Raw genomic sequence first — 19,360 nt, 5'->3', positions numbered from 1 at the left:
CTTGAGCTATGGGCGCACCAACGGGACATTCGAGTGCATTGCGGTCAAGCAGACACGCGGAATGTATTTAGACATAAGCAGTAGTGTGCGTGAGGCCTGTAGCAAAACACACTACTGCCCATGACACCCAACTGGACGAGAATAACAAAGAAAAAAAAAAGCGACGACACTTTAACTTTCCGCGAAAGAACTATCGAGTGCATAGAATTCCAAAGTGGACCATCTGACTGAGCAGGAAAGCAAGAAAGTGAGCTAAGAGTGTAAGCTGGCAAACTTGTGGCATTGTGTTTAGGCAACGCACGTCGCCCAAGCAAAGGTCGTCGGCCACCGCAAGATGTCGTATCCTCGTCGGACGCAAAGCGGGACAGGACCACAATAAGTGGTGAAGGTCGGCTTCAGCATTACTGGGCAGATGGCAGAGTAAGCAGCCAAGGTTCGTAAAAGCACATCGAAAGTGAGGCACGTGGTGGTTCGTGGCTGGAGTCAAGGCCGCCTCACCGTGAATCCTCCTAAGCGTAACCTCCTCGGCAAGGGGAAGGGGAAGGGTGACAGTACACGAGGGAAAAAGTGAGTTTGGGAAGCGCCGGAGGTGTTTCTTTCTCGTTAGCAGGGCCGTGGCATCAATCCAGCCCTAGCGGGGCAGACGGGTACTAAATGGAGGCTGCTATCCGGGCTGCTTTCAGTGAGGTGGCATGAATGTACGGAGGAATCCACTCAACTCGGATTGCGCTGTGAGTCTGTGCCGCAAGACGGGAGATGTTCTGGCACAGTATAAGGCTACCATATTTAAAGCGATGTAGGTGAACGGCTTGAACGGAATCGGTACAAATCAGAATAAGTTACGCAAGGGGTAATTACGAACAGCGCTGTAATTAAGAAATAATTAAAAAAATAGCAGACAAAATTGTCGCTTCTCTTCCAGCGCCGCTCGAGCCCAATGACTGCGTTATATTCATTCATTCATTCATTCATTCATTCATTCATTCATTCATTCATTCATTCATTCATTTGAAGCGGAAGATCACAGCGAGCGTCGGGACAAAAGTCAGTTCAACATGGTAAGAAAAATTGGTTACACATCGCAGCTGTGAATGTGGCAGGATCAGGGATTATGAAGCGGCGTGTGTGGAGAGGTGGTTTCTATTCTGTTGGAGCTAGTCTTGAGCTCAGACCAACCTGACACGGGCGCACACCGACATTATGCTGGTGATCACTTCGTGATTATATGTAAGGTGGCGGCATAAAAATGCAGGTTCTAAGATTAGCAACTTAGATTTTAATAGAAGAGTCAGAGACGAGATATGTTGCTACGTAATTAAAGATCACGTAAGTAATTGCCCTTCGTTAAATTTACACTGGTGGTTTTGAAATACTTGACAAAGTAAGAAGCGGGGATCTGTTCTCATGTGCTTCCAGTTTAGCCAATAGGAAGTTAACTTGAGGGCCCCCGATGATGACGCAAATGCTAATTTAGGTCCTACCCTTGTTTTATAAAGCGAAATTTTGAAGTTAGTAGGGCTCAAGAAATGTCGCGCCGCAAGTAACCCGGCGCGCGATTAGCTTCGCTCGTTATGTGATTAATGTGGGCAATTTCCACAGAACACTGCGGGACGTATAAACGGCAGGGTATTTTGCATGATGTCTGCTGATGTACATCACTCAGTAACTGCGAGCTTATCTCTAGGTTGCAAGCAGTAGGGCCAATTTCGTCGGCTTAGTAGCCTTAAGCTTCATACAGAACAGAAAAATTTTTTATTCAGATCAAACTGAAGGGCTAAGGCAGGCTAACAGCAAATGGCACAGTCGTCCCGTCTATTTGTAAGTTGTTAAGGTAAACAGCAAGAGCCCGAGAACAGATCCTCGGGGGACGCCGAAAGTAACGTCGCACGTGGATAAATGGCATTATTAGCATTAAAAGTTGCGTACGATTAAACAGGAAACACTTAGTCTATTTTAAAAGGTGAGAGTCGAGAGTTAGGAGACTGTAGCTACGTGTACCGAGTGTTTTTGCGAGATCCATGAAAATACATCTTAATAATATCGCAAAAGCGTTCAACACAGTTTGTCACGGTTGTGTTGACTGTATACAGCCAACAAGAGATGGTCGATCAATGCCGGAAAATAAACCATTAGTAAATGACAGGAGCTTTGTCTCGCATAAATCTTTTTTCCTAAGTTCGTGCAGATACGAGGTAAAACAGGAATTCCGCCCCCCCCCCCCCCCCCACGCACACACATTACAATGCTGATATGAATGACATGTTGTACAAGTTTACGTGGTTAGCGAAAGTGGGCGTAATTACTGTAAGAGTAGGTGCCACCCAACCACCTTCACACAGCGCATCACCGTGTGGACGGCCGGACTAAGGTGAGGCACAGAGAAACTAAGGCACTGTCGTTGCCTCCTGGCCAGTGCTAGTTTCATGCTGTAATACGTATTGCGAGAGTTAACCACTGAAGCAGTCCTATTCATGCTCCGTTCCTTCCCTTTCGTTCTTCGTGAAATTTCCTCGGGCGCGGTATTGCTTCCTCGTACGACAGGACTAAAGGTAATTGCTGCGCACCAATTAAGAGCCCCTTCGTTCCTTTGTCACCAAGGTCAGTCTGTCGGTACCTAAAAGTGTGGACGCTAAGAGACTGAAACATCACGACGTACTAACTTTCGGGGCGCCTTTTTTTATGGTTCCGTGACAGCGTGAAATGAATCAAGACGTCGCAAAAATAAACAAAAAACGAACAAACTGCGCGGTTATTTTAGATTGTCGACTGTAGAAGTACTTAGCGCCAAATTCAATACGAGGTTCGAATTAAATGAGACTAGTTGGAAACGTCGAACGTTTTTCTACATATCTTGGAGGCTTAAAGGCACGTAAAAACATACTTTCATTCCTAATCCATCAGAACTGAGTTATAGCACAAACGATGAAATAATGCAATACAAAATAGGACACAAGTGGGACTTCGGAAGGTCAACATAGTTGACAGCAAAAGTTCTCCCTTATATTTGCCTCAGGCTGGGCTTATATTAGCTTAGAAGGACGTTTTGAAGCAGTCTCTCAAATCTGTCACTGTCGCGCAGTGGCAGATGTTAAGCTGCGGTGCATGATGCCGGGTTTCGATCATTGGTAGCGGTGGCGGCATTTAAAAAAGTGCTCCTTCATGTGATTTTTTGGCGCATGTTACAACATCTACCGCCCTGCTCTGCGGCACGTCTCATACGAGCAGTTTATGTACACCTTCAACGAGTAAAACTTCGAACTAAACAGCAACAGAAAAATTTTTGCCGGTTTTTTTTTTTTTTGCTCATTATAACAAATTTGTCGTTCTCTTCCTTTTTTGTATTGGCTGCCAGAGGATTCTGCCCGAAAATATCTCGTCTGGTTTGAAATTACTTGGAGAAAGTCATATTCGTTTTTCAACCTACGAATCCTCACTCACGCATCCAACAAATTGCCGTATCTTAGACGCCCCCTCATGGTTATAAATAAAAGCTCGGTTAATAAAACTAAATATATAAACTTATTGTACGCGAACAAATAAATAGCTTGCGATAACGCAGACAGAACTCACTCTCTAACAAAGTAAGGCATTATTTTAAGGAGACAACGATGTATGCGCTTACATCAAACATGCTCTTGTAAAACGTGAGGCGTCCACTGACTGACCTAATGAGGGCGTTTTCTCCCTTCTTCATTAACCCTACGCTTAGACAAGTAAGGGGCGTGTCCGCGTGCTTAACCCCGTTTACTCAGCGCTTGTGTAAAGAAATCGCGGTCGTGTTTCCAGCCCTGGCCGTCACCGCAATTTCCGCACGTACCTGCTTGCGCACAACGCTGTAGATGCGCACGTAGAAGAACGCGATGAGCAGGGCCGGATAGACGATGGTGGCGAAGTACAGGAACACGAGGAAGCTGTACTTCATGACGGGCAGAAACAGGCAGGCCCCGCTCGAAGCCGCCTTCGAGTCATGCCACCCCAGTAGGGGCAAGAACCCCAGCATGAACCCCGCCAACCAACAGGCCAGCACGACTCCGACCACGACGCCTTCCGAGGCCAGCCGCTGGTAGGCCAGCGGGTAGAGTATGGCCCAGTACCTGTCCACGGTCACCGCCACCAAGTGCAAGATCGACACGGTGCACAGCACAACGATGAAGGACAGCATAGCCACGCACGCCAGGGGAGAGTCATGCGGCAGTCCAGCCCTGGTGAGCACCGCGAACGGTATGGCCAGCGAACCGACCAGGAGATCGGCAACGGCCAGGCTGAGGATGTAGTAGTTGGTCAGCCGCCGTCGCAGACGACGCTCGCGCGCGAAGCAGACGAGAACGGCGAGGTTGCCCGTGGTGGCGAGGAAGGCTACGGACGCCTCGACGCTCGTGTAGAGGACAGGTGCTTCCCAGGCGGCCATAAGTAGCGGCGCACCCGCGAGTGCGGAGGAACTTGGGTGCGAACCACGCGGAGTTCACCCCATTGACGCGTTTCAGCTGCGACGCCGGCCGAAGGCGCTGACAAGTGGCGCGCAGCCGCTAGCAGACGACAAGCGACGCTCCGGCGGCGTGGGCGGGCGTGCGTGCGCTGCGATCGCAGCGCCGCTGAGTCCACCCATTTGTCGGCTGTAAGCGAGAACTCCCTCCTCCTCCTCCTCCTCCTCCTCCTCCCGCTCCCCCCTTTTTGTCTTTTCAATTCTTCCGGTTTCGTTCTTGCCACAGTGGACCAAGCTCCGCTGTGATTCCGGGTATAAGGTTGCATTTAATCGCGGAAACTGCACTCACTGCACTCTACTGCGTACGTGTTGCCTAGTGCGTGGCCTGTTCAAAATACTTATGAGACAACATATAACTGGGCAAGGCGTCGGAAAAGCCCGGGTTTGCGGGTTGACGAAACATACTTTTCTGGGTTTATTTATTTTTTTTCCGTTCCTCTTTCATATTCAGCATTCTTCCGGGAGTCGCCCAACGCTACTACGTTTTGATGATGCAGCCTTGGCCATGCGTCAAGCCCACAAGCTTGCTATAGATGCGTGTCCGCCTATTCTTTTTCTAACAAAGATCAGCCGGTAACACGATATGTATAAATTTTCGCGGTAAATCGTGGTAATCACTTATTCTGGCATAACGGGCGTGCATTTCGTAGTTTGAATACCCTTGAAGAGGAAGGGAACAATACATTTCGTATATTGAGAAAGTTGTACATATTCTTGAAGGAAGGATTCTTTTGCGAGACAGGAGAATCCGCTTTTCACAATGCCGGGCATGCTGCTGAAGATGGTCGGTGAATAGGCAGTTATGATTACGAGGAAACCAAAGGAAAGAGAACGCACAGTCGCCCGCAGACACACAAAAACAAGGCAGAGAAGGAGAAATTACACACCCCCTGGCCTATAAGATGCGCCGAGGTTGGGTGGAGGACAGGTGTTTGTCTGCTATTCTTCGAACCTTGTTCCTTGTGCGGTTTTCTGATACCAGGAGAAGGCTACGGAATTTATGTCACTTAGCGACGTTCACCATGCGCTGAAATCTAAGCACTGCAGGTTTTAGCCTCCTCTCGGAAAAACGGTTGCCAGGAATCTAACCTGCTACCTTATGCTCAGAAGCGCTACGCCGTACTCACCGAACCACCGCGGCGGGTTCCGTTCAAAGCAGCTTTGCTGACATACGCATACGGAATCGGAAGTTATATAGTTTTTTTGTTGGAAAGTCGGCATTTTCGATTACGTTCCGCCTATACCGCACGTGTAGGTGCACCCCATATTTGCCACCACCACCTCCACTCCGGAAAAAATAAACGCGAATATATGAGATGTTACGTTAATATTTCTAAATTTTTGCTACTCTCGTTTTTCTATTTTTGTTTCTTCAACAAACAAAGGAGGCTTCCTTTAAAAGAAGGTTGTTTCATGTAGAAGACAGACAAGGAAAATAATTGTCAACGTTCTTTTCAGGCTAGAATTCATAACTCTTGCTGAATAACTGAGACGGACAGCGAGAAAGGCCTCTTTTGAAAGAACGTTGTAGTATGCAAACGGACGCGTTGTACGGGAGCTCTCTACTAGGTGACATCTTGGCAGCGCGCGCGGTATGGCCTTGATCTCGCTCCGCGTCTCATCCCAGCGGAACTTAGAGCGCACTTCGGCGAGATAGGCCCAACCCGGTGGAATTACACTTGCAAATGTTTTAATCTCCCTGTCTGTCGCCGCGGAAAAGCCCGTGGGCGCTGACATGCACGTGACATCCAAGACGAGGCGTCAACAACGAAACGCGCTCCCATAACCACTATTGAAATGGGAGGGAACTGCGTGTGTGAATGTGTGGCGTTCCATGGCTACTAGTCCCCGGTTTTGGGTGGTTCGAACCAAATTTCCATCCACGCATTTCGTGCTTCGTGGTTTTTCCTGGCCCTAAAAATTGCTCGCGTCCGTGTCCTCCATAATAGCGCTCCTGAAGACGAAGTGCAGAAAAGCAAAACTGTCCTCTGAGCGGGCCTATAAAGCCTTCCTTCCTAGTAAAAGTGTTCCTCCTCCTCCTTTAATATACTATACTCGGTTACAACTCAAGAACGGCACCACCTTACGTAGTGTATCACTCCGCCAAAGCGCCGGACCCGGGACGTCAGTGCGCGCGCGTTTTGAAAGGGGTTTGCTATGAATGCCTGATATCGTCTGGTTTGTCTCACGCAGTTTGTTTGTCGTCACTGGAGTCGTTTATAAGCATATTAAGTCCAAAAAATCACGGGAACGGCTCACGCCATGTTCAAAATATTCCCAGTAACGCCCTACTTGCGCCGCGCGGAGAAACATCCGGCTACGGTGATAAGGCACAGCGGCAACCTCCGGTGCCGTTCTTAAGTTGTCACCGAGTATACCGCTGCTGACGCGTTTCATACATGCAAACATTGCTGAGCGCAAAGGCAGCCTTGGGAAAATTTAAAGCAAAACACGTGTACATCAACGAAGATTACTGCTCGTTTAGTTAAAATTCCGTCGGATTGTTTTTTACAGAAATAAGTAAAAAACCGGATAGAAAAACCACTTCGAAGAGAGGTGATATGAAAGCAGGTCAAAAGGAGTTCAAATCTCCTCCGTCTAACGACGACAATGGTTGAAACAGCTTTCTTGCGTGCGAAAATCAAATGGCGAAGTGTCAAAGTCAAAGTGGCTGCAATCAAAGACAAAACGCCAACAATAAAGGGCAGACTGCCTGCGAGTCAAAGACCAAACTAAGACGACAGCAAACGAATCCCTCACGGCAAAGCTAAACGACTCCCTCCCCCCCACCCCCCCTACTACCCATTGCCGTCGTTAGAAGGGGGGATTTGAGCTTCGTTTGAAGAGAACGCACTGAACGTGCGGCGCGTCGTGTTGTTTGTATGAAGAGGCGGCACGTGTTAAGGACTTGCATTTGATTGCCTTCAAATCAGCCAAGGTCCAAAGCCAACGCCCGCGCAACGAAGCAAAAGCAAAAACAGAGCTTCCCGAATGCTATGCATGCCGGCATCCAATGTTCCTGTGTACCACCTAAATATCTCAGCGTTAACATATTTCGCTGCACTCTCACCGACACACGTGTCCGCTATTAGCGGAGGCGCATTAAGGCCCTTCGTAGTTACTCACATGCTTTCTCTCCGCATAAGATGTCGATTTTTGGAAGTACCCAGGCATGTAACATGTTTGTGGCATCAAGATTAGTCTATGTAATGCGAATTATTAATTGCGCCCGGAGTCACATACAATGGTTCCATCGGGTTTTCGCTACATTTGCGTGGTCGTCTACCGTGGAGCGCATGAGGCGTGACAGCCTTTTATAGGGGCGAAGCTCCTAAAGCCATGGGTCTGTCCATCCCTTGTGTCTCGTGGTACGTGACCGCCGCATGCTTTCGGAGATGTCGCAAAGTGGGCCGCGTTGCACGCGCAAGAACCGGCTGCAACCGGCAGCGCAAACTCGGCACTGGGAGCGCGAGCTTGTCTGTGTTCGCCAACGGAGGCGCGAGCGCACGTGCACTGCGAGGGGGAGATCACGCAAGAGATCACGACACGAACGCAGGCAGTCGTTCTCGGAGATCGAACGAGACGCAAGGACCTTTGCTCGTTTCCTCTCGTCTTGTTCGGGCAGAAGTTCGCCCTAAATAAAAGTTCTTTCTTTACCGTTGTGTCCCATCCTACGTGACAAATTGTGGTGGAGGTGCGGGGTAGTCCTCGATGGCGCGGGGTCTTTCACCAGGTCTGGGCCTGGGAGCATTGACTCCGAAAATAAAAGTTGATTTGTACAATGTACACACATAGTCTTACGTCTTTCTTAATGATTTAATGGGCGAACTTTCACGGGAGAGTTACGGTTACCGATGATTTCCCCTCTCGAGCTTCGTCCCACTTATCATCATTCATTCCGTGGATATGGCATGATGTTTGTAGATTAGTCTGCGCTGGCGGGCTGGGCTTAACCCAACTCATTGTATGGCAAATAGGTAGTTGCACGGTTCTTCTTTTTTCGGGACTCAATCCTCCCCCCCCCCCCGTCACCCCCCTGTTATTCGCACTTTTTTGCAAGTCAACCTCGCCGATGTTTTGCCTGATCTTGTTGTGTCATCATCATTTTCGCCCAGACTTTGTTAGTAGAGGTTTATGAAGTACACCTATATACGGTTTTTGTTGGTTGGTTTTTCATCAGATTATACGTTCGCTGTGTCTCGTGCTCACCTGTATACAATAACCTAATTTCCATGCTTTTCCCTGTACCATTGTATAGAACTGTTTATTCTAATTGACCTGCAGAAGATGTACTCTTACGTGTCCGTAAAATTCCCATTTCTCCCTTGACAAAAACGTTCTTCTCAAAACTGCATACCGAAACTTTGCCTGTTAGAACATGGCTGCACAATAGAAACATTTTTGAGTCTTCTGCAAACTGTCGTCTGTACGATGCACCGAAAGAATTGAGCACTGCTTCATAAATTTTAAGGATGCCATACTCTTTTGGTATGCCCTCCAAAGAACTCTTAAGAAGGACATTGAATTGACTCCACACAGTGTAAGGTATCTTGTATCACCAGCAGACGGTGACGTGCCATATGACTTTTTTTTCTTGTAATCGCTCTGAATAGTTCATGGAAAACGCGAATGCTGGATAGACACAATGAACCTACGGTTTCTGCAAGATCACACTTTTGCCGGATCATCATTATTCTTAAAGATGTCAACGGCCGAAATGATTCTCGTCCCGTCTGGTATCCCCTACTCATTTGTTGTTCGCTGTTGCCCCCGCTTTGAACCAAATGCACATAATTGTTCATTGTGTTTAGTTTTGTTTTTCATCTTGTATTCAACTCATCTCTATGTGTACATAGTTCTAAATATGTGTTGTAATGGTCATTGACTTGTAGGGCAATAAATACCATGTGGAAAACAAAAAAAATCAGCGACGCTTGCACTCACGCGCAAGACTTGAATGGCGAAGCTGTTGTATGTGATCATTGACGAACACTAAGTTGAGTTTCAGTATCGTTGTGGTGTCGTGGTTGACGTCAGCGGCATGGCATTTCAATGACGTCATGTTGAGCAAGGCCAGAGTGGCCTCGTCGTTTTGGTCGACGTTTTCGTACGCCACTCTGCAACCGCGACTTATCGTTTCTAGCGGATGCTTTGCATGCCTAGCCTCTCGAAGTGCGACCTCTTCCTCGACCGTCCGGAATATCCGCGGCCGGGCCATGTGGAGTCAATGATCACGTACAGCAGCTGCGACATTCAAGTCGCGGCTCTTCTACGGTACAGAGCGCATGCGCACGACGACACGAGAACGTTTTGACATGGTTTTAGCGGTAAAAATGAACGAACACAAGAAAGAGGACAACACAAGAAAGAGGACAGGACAGGCGCTAATCAGCGCCCGCCCCTCGCTCGTTCGTACTCGTGTCTTAAGAAGTGCTTGCTGCCGAGCGAGTTGGTTTACCGCCTGTCCTGTCCTCTGTCTTGTTTTCGTCCATTTTTAGCGCTAAAACCATGTCGCAAAGAACACACCAACTCGCTCGGCAGCAAGTCCTTAAGATACAAGGACGAACGAGAGAGGAGCGTACGCATGACGTATCTTTCTCGTTCCGAGCAAGTGTTGGCACGATACAGCGAACTCTGTAGTTTTTTTTGTGGCCAATATTGGCCAATCTCCCTAAGCAGGTATGCTGGTCTTGACAAACGTGCGCTCGAGGCACGCGTGCACGAGAGCTCGGCATTCTCTTGGTATTTTTAACTGCGGACACCGTACACAAACCATTTGCTCAACAGCTTCGCTGTTAAAAAAGGATACGATAGCGCAATAGGACAAACGTCAGCTTCATAATGCGAGGGACCCAGGTACGATTCCGAGCACGAGAAGTATTTGTTTTATTGTGTCATCATCATCATAATAATCATTACAATATTGCGCCCACCCGCTGTGTAAAGTTGACTTTCCTGCAGTACGTTTTGGTTACGACAGCGCCATCAGTAAGGCAAAAAAGCTTCGCTTTAAAACAAATGATAAAGCACCAGTCTCACCAAAACAAAACGTAGAAGAAGACAGAAACAAGAGATAAAACTTATTTTGCCTCGCACTGCCAGGAGTGGGCGACAACCACAACAAAAAAAATACACAACTTCGTTGACTGGTTTAAACCTCACAAAGCCGCTCAACTCCACCCGGTTGCCTGAAAAGAAAGCGCATGTTTTTACACCAACAACTTTTTATGTTTTTATGTTTTTACGCCATTCAACTTTTAATGCCGTGCTCTGTATGAAAATTCCCGACTAGGAAGTCTCTGCCCAAATTTCCTGGCTACTGAAAGTCAGATATTTTGGTCTGTTTGTCTACACTACAAACACGGAACACGGAACATTAATTTTCAATGCCTACAGGTATTTACAGACACTAATAATGTTCAGCACAATCACGTAAGCTATGTGCAGTACGAGGAATGTCATTGTATAATTATACAATCACGTATAGCTACTATATGTGCAAGAACAATGTTTGTCTGTATGTCGCTCGATTCTGCCACCGGGCCAATTGTTGAAACAATTCTTCAACAAGATGTACATGGAAGCAAGACCGTTCCAAACTATAAAACAACTCGCGCGTCAGACATGTTCACTCTATGTAGCGACAACCTCAGGGGTGTTTGCGAAAATATGTAAGTACACCGCCGACGGCCGCAACGTTCTTTCAATTAAGAGTACACATTAAACTGGTTTTTACAATAACAAACGAAAGAAAAACACGTAAAAGAAAGGCAAGTTTCGCGCTTTCCCACCAGATTGAACGCGAGCAGTGTTCAAACTATTTCTTATTTCACATTTTGCGGTTTAGCACTGGGCTATGAGGCGCGCCGTAGTGGAGGGCTCCGCATTAATTTTGACCACTTGAGGATCTTTAACGTGCGCCGGAATCTCGAACACACGGGAGTTTTCGCTTTTCGCGAGAAAAGCGGCTGCCGCGGCCGGGATCGAACCCACGTCCTCGGGCTCAGCCCAACGTCTTAAACGCCATGGCTGATGTTTTTATTTATTTTTATTTATTTATTTCCTTTATTTTACAGAACAACCGCTGGACGATCTCCTGGGCTAAAAGCTGCGAGCTGCAGCTTGACTAGGCCCAGGAGCCGTTGCACATGACAGCAACAATGTACGGACATGTTACATAGTATTTACAATAAAATCGAAAAATGTAGCTCTTTCAGACCGTGAAAAACAAACGTTATGCAAGTTGTACAAATGCTACAAATGATACAAGTTGTACAAATGATTCAATCATTGCATGGAAATTGTAAAAGTTGTGCAGACAAAAATAGAAATCGCAGAATAAGACTCCGTGTACTATTTCGCAGGGCACGTAGACAGATGAACGTACAATACATTATTGCAAATGAGTTGCACCGGAATCACAGCACAATTTCAACCACTTTCATATACGCGATAACAAAAAAGATACCACTCAAAATATACGACAAAATTTACGTGTACACATTCTTCGCACTCATAAGAATTTGGTGCTTGCATACGTTGTCCCCACCGGCATTCATTTCTGTTAATATACTATTTGCACTCATGTTGATAGAATACTCCCGTAATTTTTTTACAGAAATAATGGCTGTATATTTGAACCTAATAAGTGATCCGCCGCGGTGGCTCAGTGGCTAAGGCGTTGCGCTTTGTTTTAGCGACTGTAACTTATGGCGTTCAAAAGAAGGGGATAAACCATAATTCGCGATTTCTGGTCATAACTGAAGTATCGCGGGCCGTAAGATAGGCTAAAGTCTGCAAGAAACTTTGACGTTTACTTCCGCAGAAATACACTGATTTCAGTATTCGAAATTCATAGTTGTGTTCATATCGAATAATATTATGTTGTAAAAATAAATTTCCAGTGGGGAAAATAAATAACCTGTCAACATTTGTTATATGTCGTAACATTCTTTTTTGCAAAAGCAGCTTCTTATTAATGTTTCCCTTCGTAGTCGTTCCCCAAACTAAGCTGCAATATTTAATTTGCAAGGCGAACAAAGCATAATATATTTGGAGTTTAACATTCAGTGGCATGGTCATCCGACGGCGAGATACAGCTCCTGCTATTGAAGAGAGTTTATGAGCAACATATCTCACATGCAACTCCCAACTCATAATCATAATCATCATCATCATCATCATCATAATCCTATCTACGCCCACTGCAGGGCAAAGGCCTCTCCCATTATTCTCCTCCCATTATTCTTCAATTACCTCGGTCCTGTGCCAACTGTGATCAATTTATCCCCGCAAACTTCTTGATCTCATCTGCCCATCTAACTTTCTGCCGCCCCCTGCAATGCTTGCCTTCTCTAGGGATCCACTCTGTTACCCTTAATGACCAGCGGTTATATTGCCTTCGCATTACATGCCCTGCCCACGTCCATTTCTTTTTCTTAATCTCTACTAATATGTCCTTAACACGTGTTTGTTCCCTGGCCCACTCCGCTCTCTTCTTGTCCCTTAATGTTACACCTATCATTTTACGCTCCATTGCAACTCCCAACTCAGGTGACACGAAAACCAGACACCAAAAATTTCGTGTTCATTAACCAATTCAATAATGTTGTCATTAAAAATTGGGCTATTTCTTAGGTTGAAAGTTTTCTTTCTAGCTCTAAATAATACGGCTTTCGTTTTATTAACATTAATTCTCAGACAGTTTGTCTCTGACCACGTCGCCAACCTATCAAGGAGATGGTTACATCTTACTATTAGATATTGACATCTTTGCCTGAAACAAGAACAGTGCTGTCATCTGCATATATAAAGAATTTTACGCCTTTGTCAATAAAACAATGTCTTTATATATAAATTAAACAGAAGGGGCCCCAAAACACTTCCCTGTGGGACGCCGCAAGGAATCAGTGGTGGAGAAGATTTCGTGTTGCTAAGGCATCCGAGCTGACTCTGGTTACTTAAGTACGATTTAATCAATCAAAGTGGTGTTCCACGGACTTCACATGATGAGAGTTTTTTTGTGAAGGATCTGATGATTTAAGGAGTCAAACGCCTTACTTAAGTCCACGTAAAGGCCAAGTGTAAAGTCGCCATTTTTTATGTTGTGAACTAAAGTTGCCTTCATTTCAAGTAATGCTGAGATCACGCCTTTCTCAAACCGAACTGGACATCAGTCAAAGCATTACTTTTTCCCCAAGAAATTTGATATGCGTGTAAATAATTGTTTTAACCCCTTAGAAAATACCGGTAATATTGATACTGGTCTATAATTAGTAGCTAGGTTTTTTTCACGTCATTTGTATAATACAGATAGCCTAACTCTTTTCATTGTAGTTGGAAATATACCAGATTCTAAAGCCAGATTATATATGTGTGTTAGTAGTGGTGCAATAAATTTAATGACAAACATTATTGGTTTCACCTGCAAATTATCCACGTCTAGGGCTTTACTGTTGTTTAGGCTCATGATGGTAGTCTGAACTTCAGCTTCATCCGTAGGAGGAAAGAAAATGCTATCCATTATGTCCTAATTAAATACGTTTGAAGTCGGCGAGCCAACAGTATGGGATATGGCAACGCTTACAAAATGTTGTTAAAGTAGTCAGCAAGGGCTCTACCACTTAACTTTGTGTTATTCGCGGTAATTACATCAGGGCACATGGAATTTTCATTTTTTCTCAGTATGTTATTTATAGTCTTCCATACGGCATCAGGCCGTTTTTTGCATATGTCGGAGGACAGTCGCTGATAGTATAGATTTCTCGCCTGTCTCAATGCGGCATTAACTTTACTTCTTAAAGCTTTAAATTCTTTTAGATTTTGTTCCGATAGAGTTTTCAAGAAATTAAAGTACGAACTATTCTTATTTCGTATCAAATTAAGGTGTTCCGGCGTGACTTACGGCTTTCTTCTCTTTAGATCGACTGCTTGTCTTCATAGGAAAATGACTAGAGTGAATGCGCGTAAAAAGTTCCATAAATTTAGAATAATATGCATCGACATTATTGCTAGCAAACACTTCACTTTATTCATACGTTCAGACGTCCTCCTTAAATGCTTCCAATGCTTTGTCAGAGATATATTGAAACGTAAAAGGCTCACACTGGACATTTATACGATTGGCTTTGCTTTTACATAGCATAAAAACCGGGAAGTGATCGCTAATATCATATGCAATTATACGTGAACTGTACACAGGAGTTTCTACTGCGGTAATTAGTAGATCAAGTGCGGCTGACGTTGTTACTGTAACTCGGGTAGGTGTTGTAATTAAATTATTAAATCCAGATTTTTGAAACCGAATATTCAGCTTGTGTGCACTGTCGTTCTATAGTACGTTCATGTTGAAATCACCACCGCAGGTTAATTTCAAGTTAATGATATTGGCATAGTCAAATAGATCTTCTAGGCAATCTATAACCTTTTCTATGCTTCTATTTGGAGGTCGATATAAAACCGAGAGTATTTGATTGTCGTTTGTAAACGTTGGTATTTCGAAGTCATCGGTGGTCATACTATAGTTACAAACACGTCCACATTTTTTATCATACATTGCAACCCCACCACCGCGTTTATTTAATCGACTCATAACAAAGAGACTATAACCGTCAAAGTCCACTAAGGTATAGTCTTCATGATACCATGTTTCAGACACGAATATAAAACTAAACTTGTAAGAAAATTCGCTCAGAAAGCAGGAAATTAAATCACCCTTTTTGGCCGCAGAGCGTGCATTAAAATGAAGGAAAGAAAGATTCGATTTATCATGGAGGCTTACGTTATTTTGCAATACGAACTCAGCATAAAGCATGTTCGATAACCGAGAACGGAAAGCTTAACGCTGTAGTTTTTTTTTTTTTTTTCAACAAATTTTTGCAAGATCGTCATCGTGTTCAATTAGAATGCTGAGCTTGTCATCCGACCTTCTAGAAAAAAAATTTCGTTGAAACACCTCACGGACTTCCAGTGACATTCACGCTTCCTGCTGATTATTTTGCCCAGAAGCTGCTTGAGGGCAGGGCAAAGATGCTCATTGATATAGATCGGCGCAGGCTCGTCAAGTCCGATATCAGTGTAGCACAGTCGTGCCTTCTTTCTTTTTTTCAGCGTGGCATCTCGCTTCGCTCAAGGTTTGAACTTAGGGTGAAATTTCTTGCCCTATTTCACAGCAAAAGCAGGCGCCATTTGCAAGCTGTTACATATCGCCACGTCATTTTTACGCAGAAAAAAATTGTCAATGTGTGACGTATACAACCTCTTGAACTGTTTACGTTACGTCACATCTTTTCAGCCAATCACCGAGAGGGCGTGGCCTGCAAGCCATAATGTTGATGAATAGCAAGGACAGGCCTACGTCGTCATGTCCGCTGCATTTCGTTTAGTTTTTCATTGCCGGCCAAGAATTGTGCACTTCACGTAGAGAGAAACATGGCAAACTTTATAACTGTTGACAGTAAACATCATGAAACGTCAAAATGACGACAGCACACACAACCGCTTTGTCAACCGGAAGCACGTGACCAAAATTGAAGCCAATCAGAAAAGACTTCCGCAAATTCACAGTGATCTGTGAATTTGTGCAGTCGACAATTGGGCCCTAAGTAACAATGTTACTTTTTTGCACATCTCGCGTCGGTACACGGTGGCAAGACTCGAAATCACCATTGGAAATAGTTTCTTGAATGGCCAAGCCAATCTTACCAATGGCGTCAACAACGTTCTCATCAGGCTGCTGCAGAACACCGCGAATTTCGACGTTCATGTTACGGGAATACTGTTGTGAGCGCGTAAGGCTGAAAAGCCATATCGTGATCTATGAACGTGAAAAGCGGCATGTCACGCAGTTCGGTTGGCTGAGACGTGAAATGACGTCATTCTTTAAAGTTCTTACGACAGTTGCCGCACTGAGAGATTTCAATGTGTTAGACTAGGAGAAACGTATAGCAGTTTTGAGCCACTAAAATATGGAGTACCTCAAGGCGATATATTAGGGCCATTGCTTTTCAACATTTATGTTACAGACCTCGGCCTTCTATCATTAATTTCAAACATTTTTCAGTATGCGGATGACACAGCAATTACTATAGATGTTGCCAACATTGATACAGGGTTTGAACGTCTACAAAGCGATATTCTGGCATTATTTGATTGGTTTCAGGAAAATTGTATTTTTGTAAATAAGCAGAAAGCAAAGCTTATCTGTTTTAGGAATCCACATAAAGTTTTAACAAAAAGTAGCGGGATTTTTTTGCATTCCTCTGACTGTAACCCCTGCCATTGCCCGCCTTTATCACTTGAAACAACTGTAAAGTATTTAGGTATGTGTTTTGATCAGTGTCTAACATGGCAAAGCCACGTTAAACATATAACAACTGTAAAGTATTTGGGTATGTCTTTTGATCAGTGTCTAACATGGCAAAGCCACGTTAAACTTATATGTAACAAGTTAAGGTCAATTGCTGCAATGATGTATCACCTCCAAGGTAGAGCTCCGTTCAAAGTTAAGCTTACAGTGTATAATGCGCTAGCTGAATCTTTACTCTCGTATGGGATCACATTATAGGGTACTTGCTCGGAAAACAAAAAACAAGAAATTAATCGAGTAATTTGAAAAATAGTCAAAAGCATAACCTACGGTACAGCGTTAGATAGCGTTGGTAGAAATGAAAAACACCAAGCCCTGGGTATACTACCAATGAAAGAACTCTTTAAATGTGTAGTGTTGAAGAATCACTATTTCACCAAAGAGTTTCGAGTTGCGGTAAAAAAGAGTGTGGCACTGCGAAAAACCGAAAGGTATGTAAAACCACGAGTGTATACTAACTATGGAAAAAGAGTACGGAACTACTATGTTCCGGAAATATTCAATGAATTAACTGATGAACTATGTACGATATATATAAACACGAAATGGACACTGAACAAAGCAATTACAAAATGGCGTGCAGGTGTAATAAACACTGAGTAGGTAATGCCACTTGACATGTGGAGATTTGTTTACCGCCTTGTGTTCAATTTGTTTGTATTCATGTTACTTTATGTCTGTACGCTTTCGAAGTCGAATTGAATTGTATTCCTGTAAGTGAGTGTGCTATTGGTATATTCATTTCATAAGAGTTACTATAACATTAAATTTCTTTTGATGAATTTTTGGGAGAAAGAAGATGCTCCTTTCGTGTGTGCGTTTTATGTGTTGTTTTGTTTCATGCTCTGCGAAGTGTTCAGTGTATATACGAAAGTATTATTGCGTTACTTTTCATGAAATGTAATTGAAATGTGTTGTTTCACCAGCTGCCTGGTCACCTTACAAGCACTGTGTGCTTAGATTGACCAGAAAATTAATCCTGTACAGAAGACAGATAAATGAATGAATGAATGAATGAATGAATGAATGAATGAATGAATGAATGAATGAATGAATGAACCCGGCCTAAGTCGGACTTCAAACATATGTTCAAACATATTCGCTAGAATTAAACCAGTACAAGAACATAGATGTGTATACTCTTTGGCAATATGATGCGGACCCGTCACCACCCTGCTACAAAGGGGTTATCACAATCAATCAATCAATCAATCAATCAATCAATCAATCAATCAATCTGTAAATCATCAAATAAGGCGGGAAACTGAATTTAATTGAGAAAATTGACAATATATGAAAGGAGAGGAGAGGAGAGGAGAGGAGAGGTACCTGGCAGGTGGGAGGGAGAGTAAGGAGCGCGTGTTATGTTGCAGGCGCGGGAGAATTAAAACTGCGGCGGAACTGGTGAATACGCGGCTAATTTTAGATGCGAAGCATCTCTTGCTCGGGGATGTCCCGCGTCCGTGCCCCGTCCGCAGCGCCTCTGATGATGATTGTGGCAGGATGCCCCTAGGGACTGGCCAACCAAAGAATTCATCACGAGATAGCTTCGCGTTCAACTACCGTCGTCATCTTCCCGTAGGGGAACCACTGAAGGAGAAGAAGCAGAAGACAAAGCTGCGTAGAGGAGGGCGTGTACGTTGCTCGCAGCCGGTGCACCAACGTCAACAACCTTTACCTCACCAACGCTGACGGAGACTACCGATTCCACCACACAGACGACAACATCGACAAGAACATGATGGACGAGTTTCCGCGCCTCGAGAACCACCGCCTACTCACCGTAACACAACAGTACCTGTGTGCCTTTGCCACCGGTGTGGACCCGGACGCGGAATTCCCTCTGGCGCTACTAAACCCCAGATCACTCAACATAACGGCAACACAATGGAACCACACGGAACCCCCATGATGCTCCGCATCCTCATCAGGGTTCCCCACGAGAAGATGGTGTAATTTTTTTCTTAATGTCCGGGCCGCAACGTTTGTAGGTATCGACCGCGGAAGAAAGAGGTGCCGGTCACAAGACACACTTGTTACAATTTGACTAATGAACGGGAAGAAAAGAGCAGTCTGAGAAACCCGGTGCCAGAACCGTTCACCTCTGCATCTTTGCTCACTCTGGATCGCAGCTGAAGCCTTGAACGCCGAGCTCGGCTTTGGGGCTTCTAGCCTCGTGCTAGCCTGGTGAACGACCATTTCCGGTTGAATTTAGGCCGCTTGTCCGCGGTTGGTAAATTTGTCAACTCATTACAGCCACCGCTGTGCTGTGTTTTTGCGCCACATCAGCAACGTGCCAGGCAGCCTTTTTTAAAGAATTCTCTTCCGTGTTTGTTTCAATGACCACCAAGCGGAAATTAGAACCATCATGAGCATGTTTTAATGTTCACTGCAGGATGAAGCCCTATCTCGCCGGCTTCCTACTGCTCGCTCTTAGACCCCACACTCTTTTCTGCACTTTGCAGCTTCTGTGTAGAACCGAAGACCCTTAAACACATAGTGGGTTGCCG

The 19,360-nt window shown here is 44.8% G+C and overlaps 1 protein-coding gene across 1 annotated transcript in view; it reads right to left on the bottom strand.

Moving 5' to 3' along the window:
• Ador (Adenosine receptor) overlaps positions 1–4,636 on the bottom strand; it is an 88,073-nt gene extending 83,437 nt beyond the window's left edge. The window contains exon 1 of the mRNA XM_077677391.1: positions 3,818–4,636. Within this exon, the coding sequence (XP_077533517.1) occupies positions 3,818–4,408 (591 nt within the window). The 5' untranslated portion in view covers positions 4,409–4,636. The remainder of the gene's footprint in view (positions 1–3,817) is intronic.
• Positions 4,637–19,360: the final 14,724 nt, after the last annotated feature.

This window comes from Haemaphysalis longicornis, unplaced genomic scaffold, assembly GCF_048455015.1.
Source record: "Haemaphysalis longicornis isolate Haplotype H1 unplaced genomic scaffold, Haemaphysalis longicornis Haplotype H1 scaffold_7, whole genome shotgun sequence".
Lineage (NCBI taxonomy): Eukaryota > Metazoa > Arthropoda > Arachnida > Ixodida > Ixodidae > Haemaphysalis > Haemaphysalis longicornis.
Note: the sequence above shows the minus strand (reverse complement) of the source record. Positions and strands in the feature narration are given on the sequence as shown.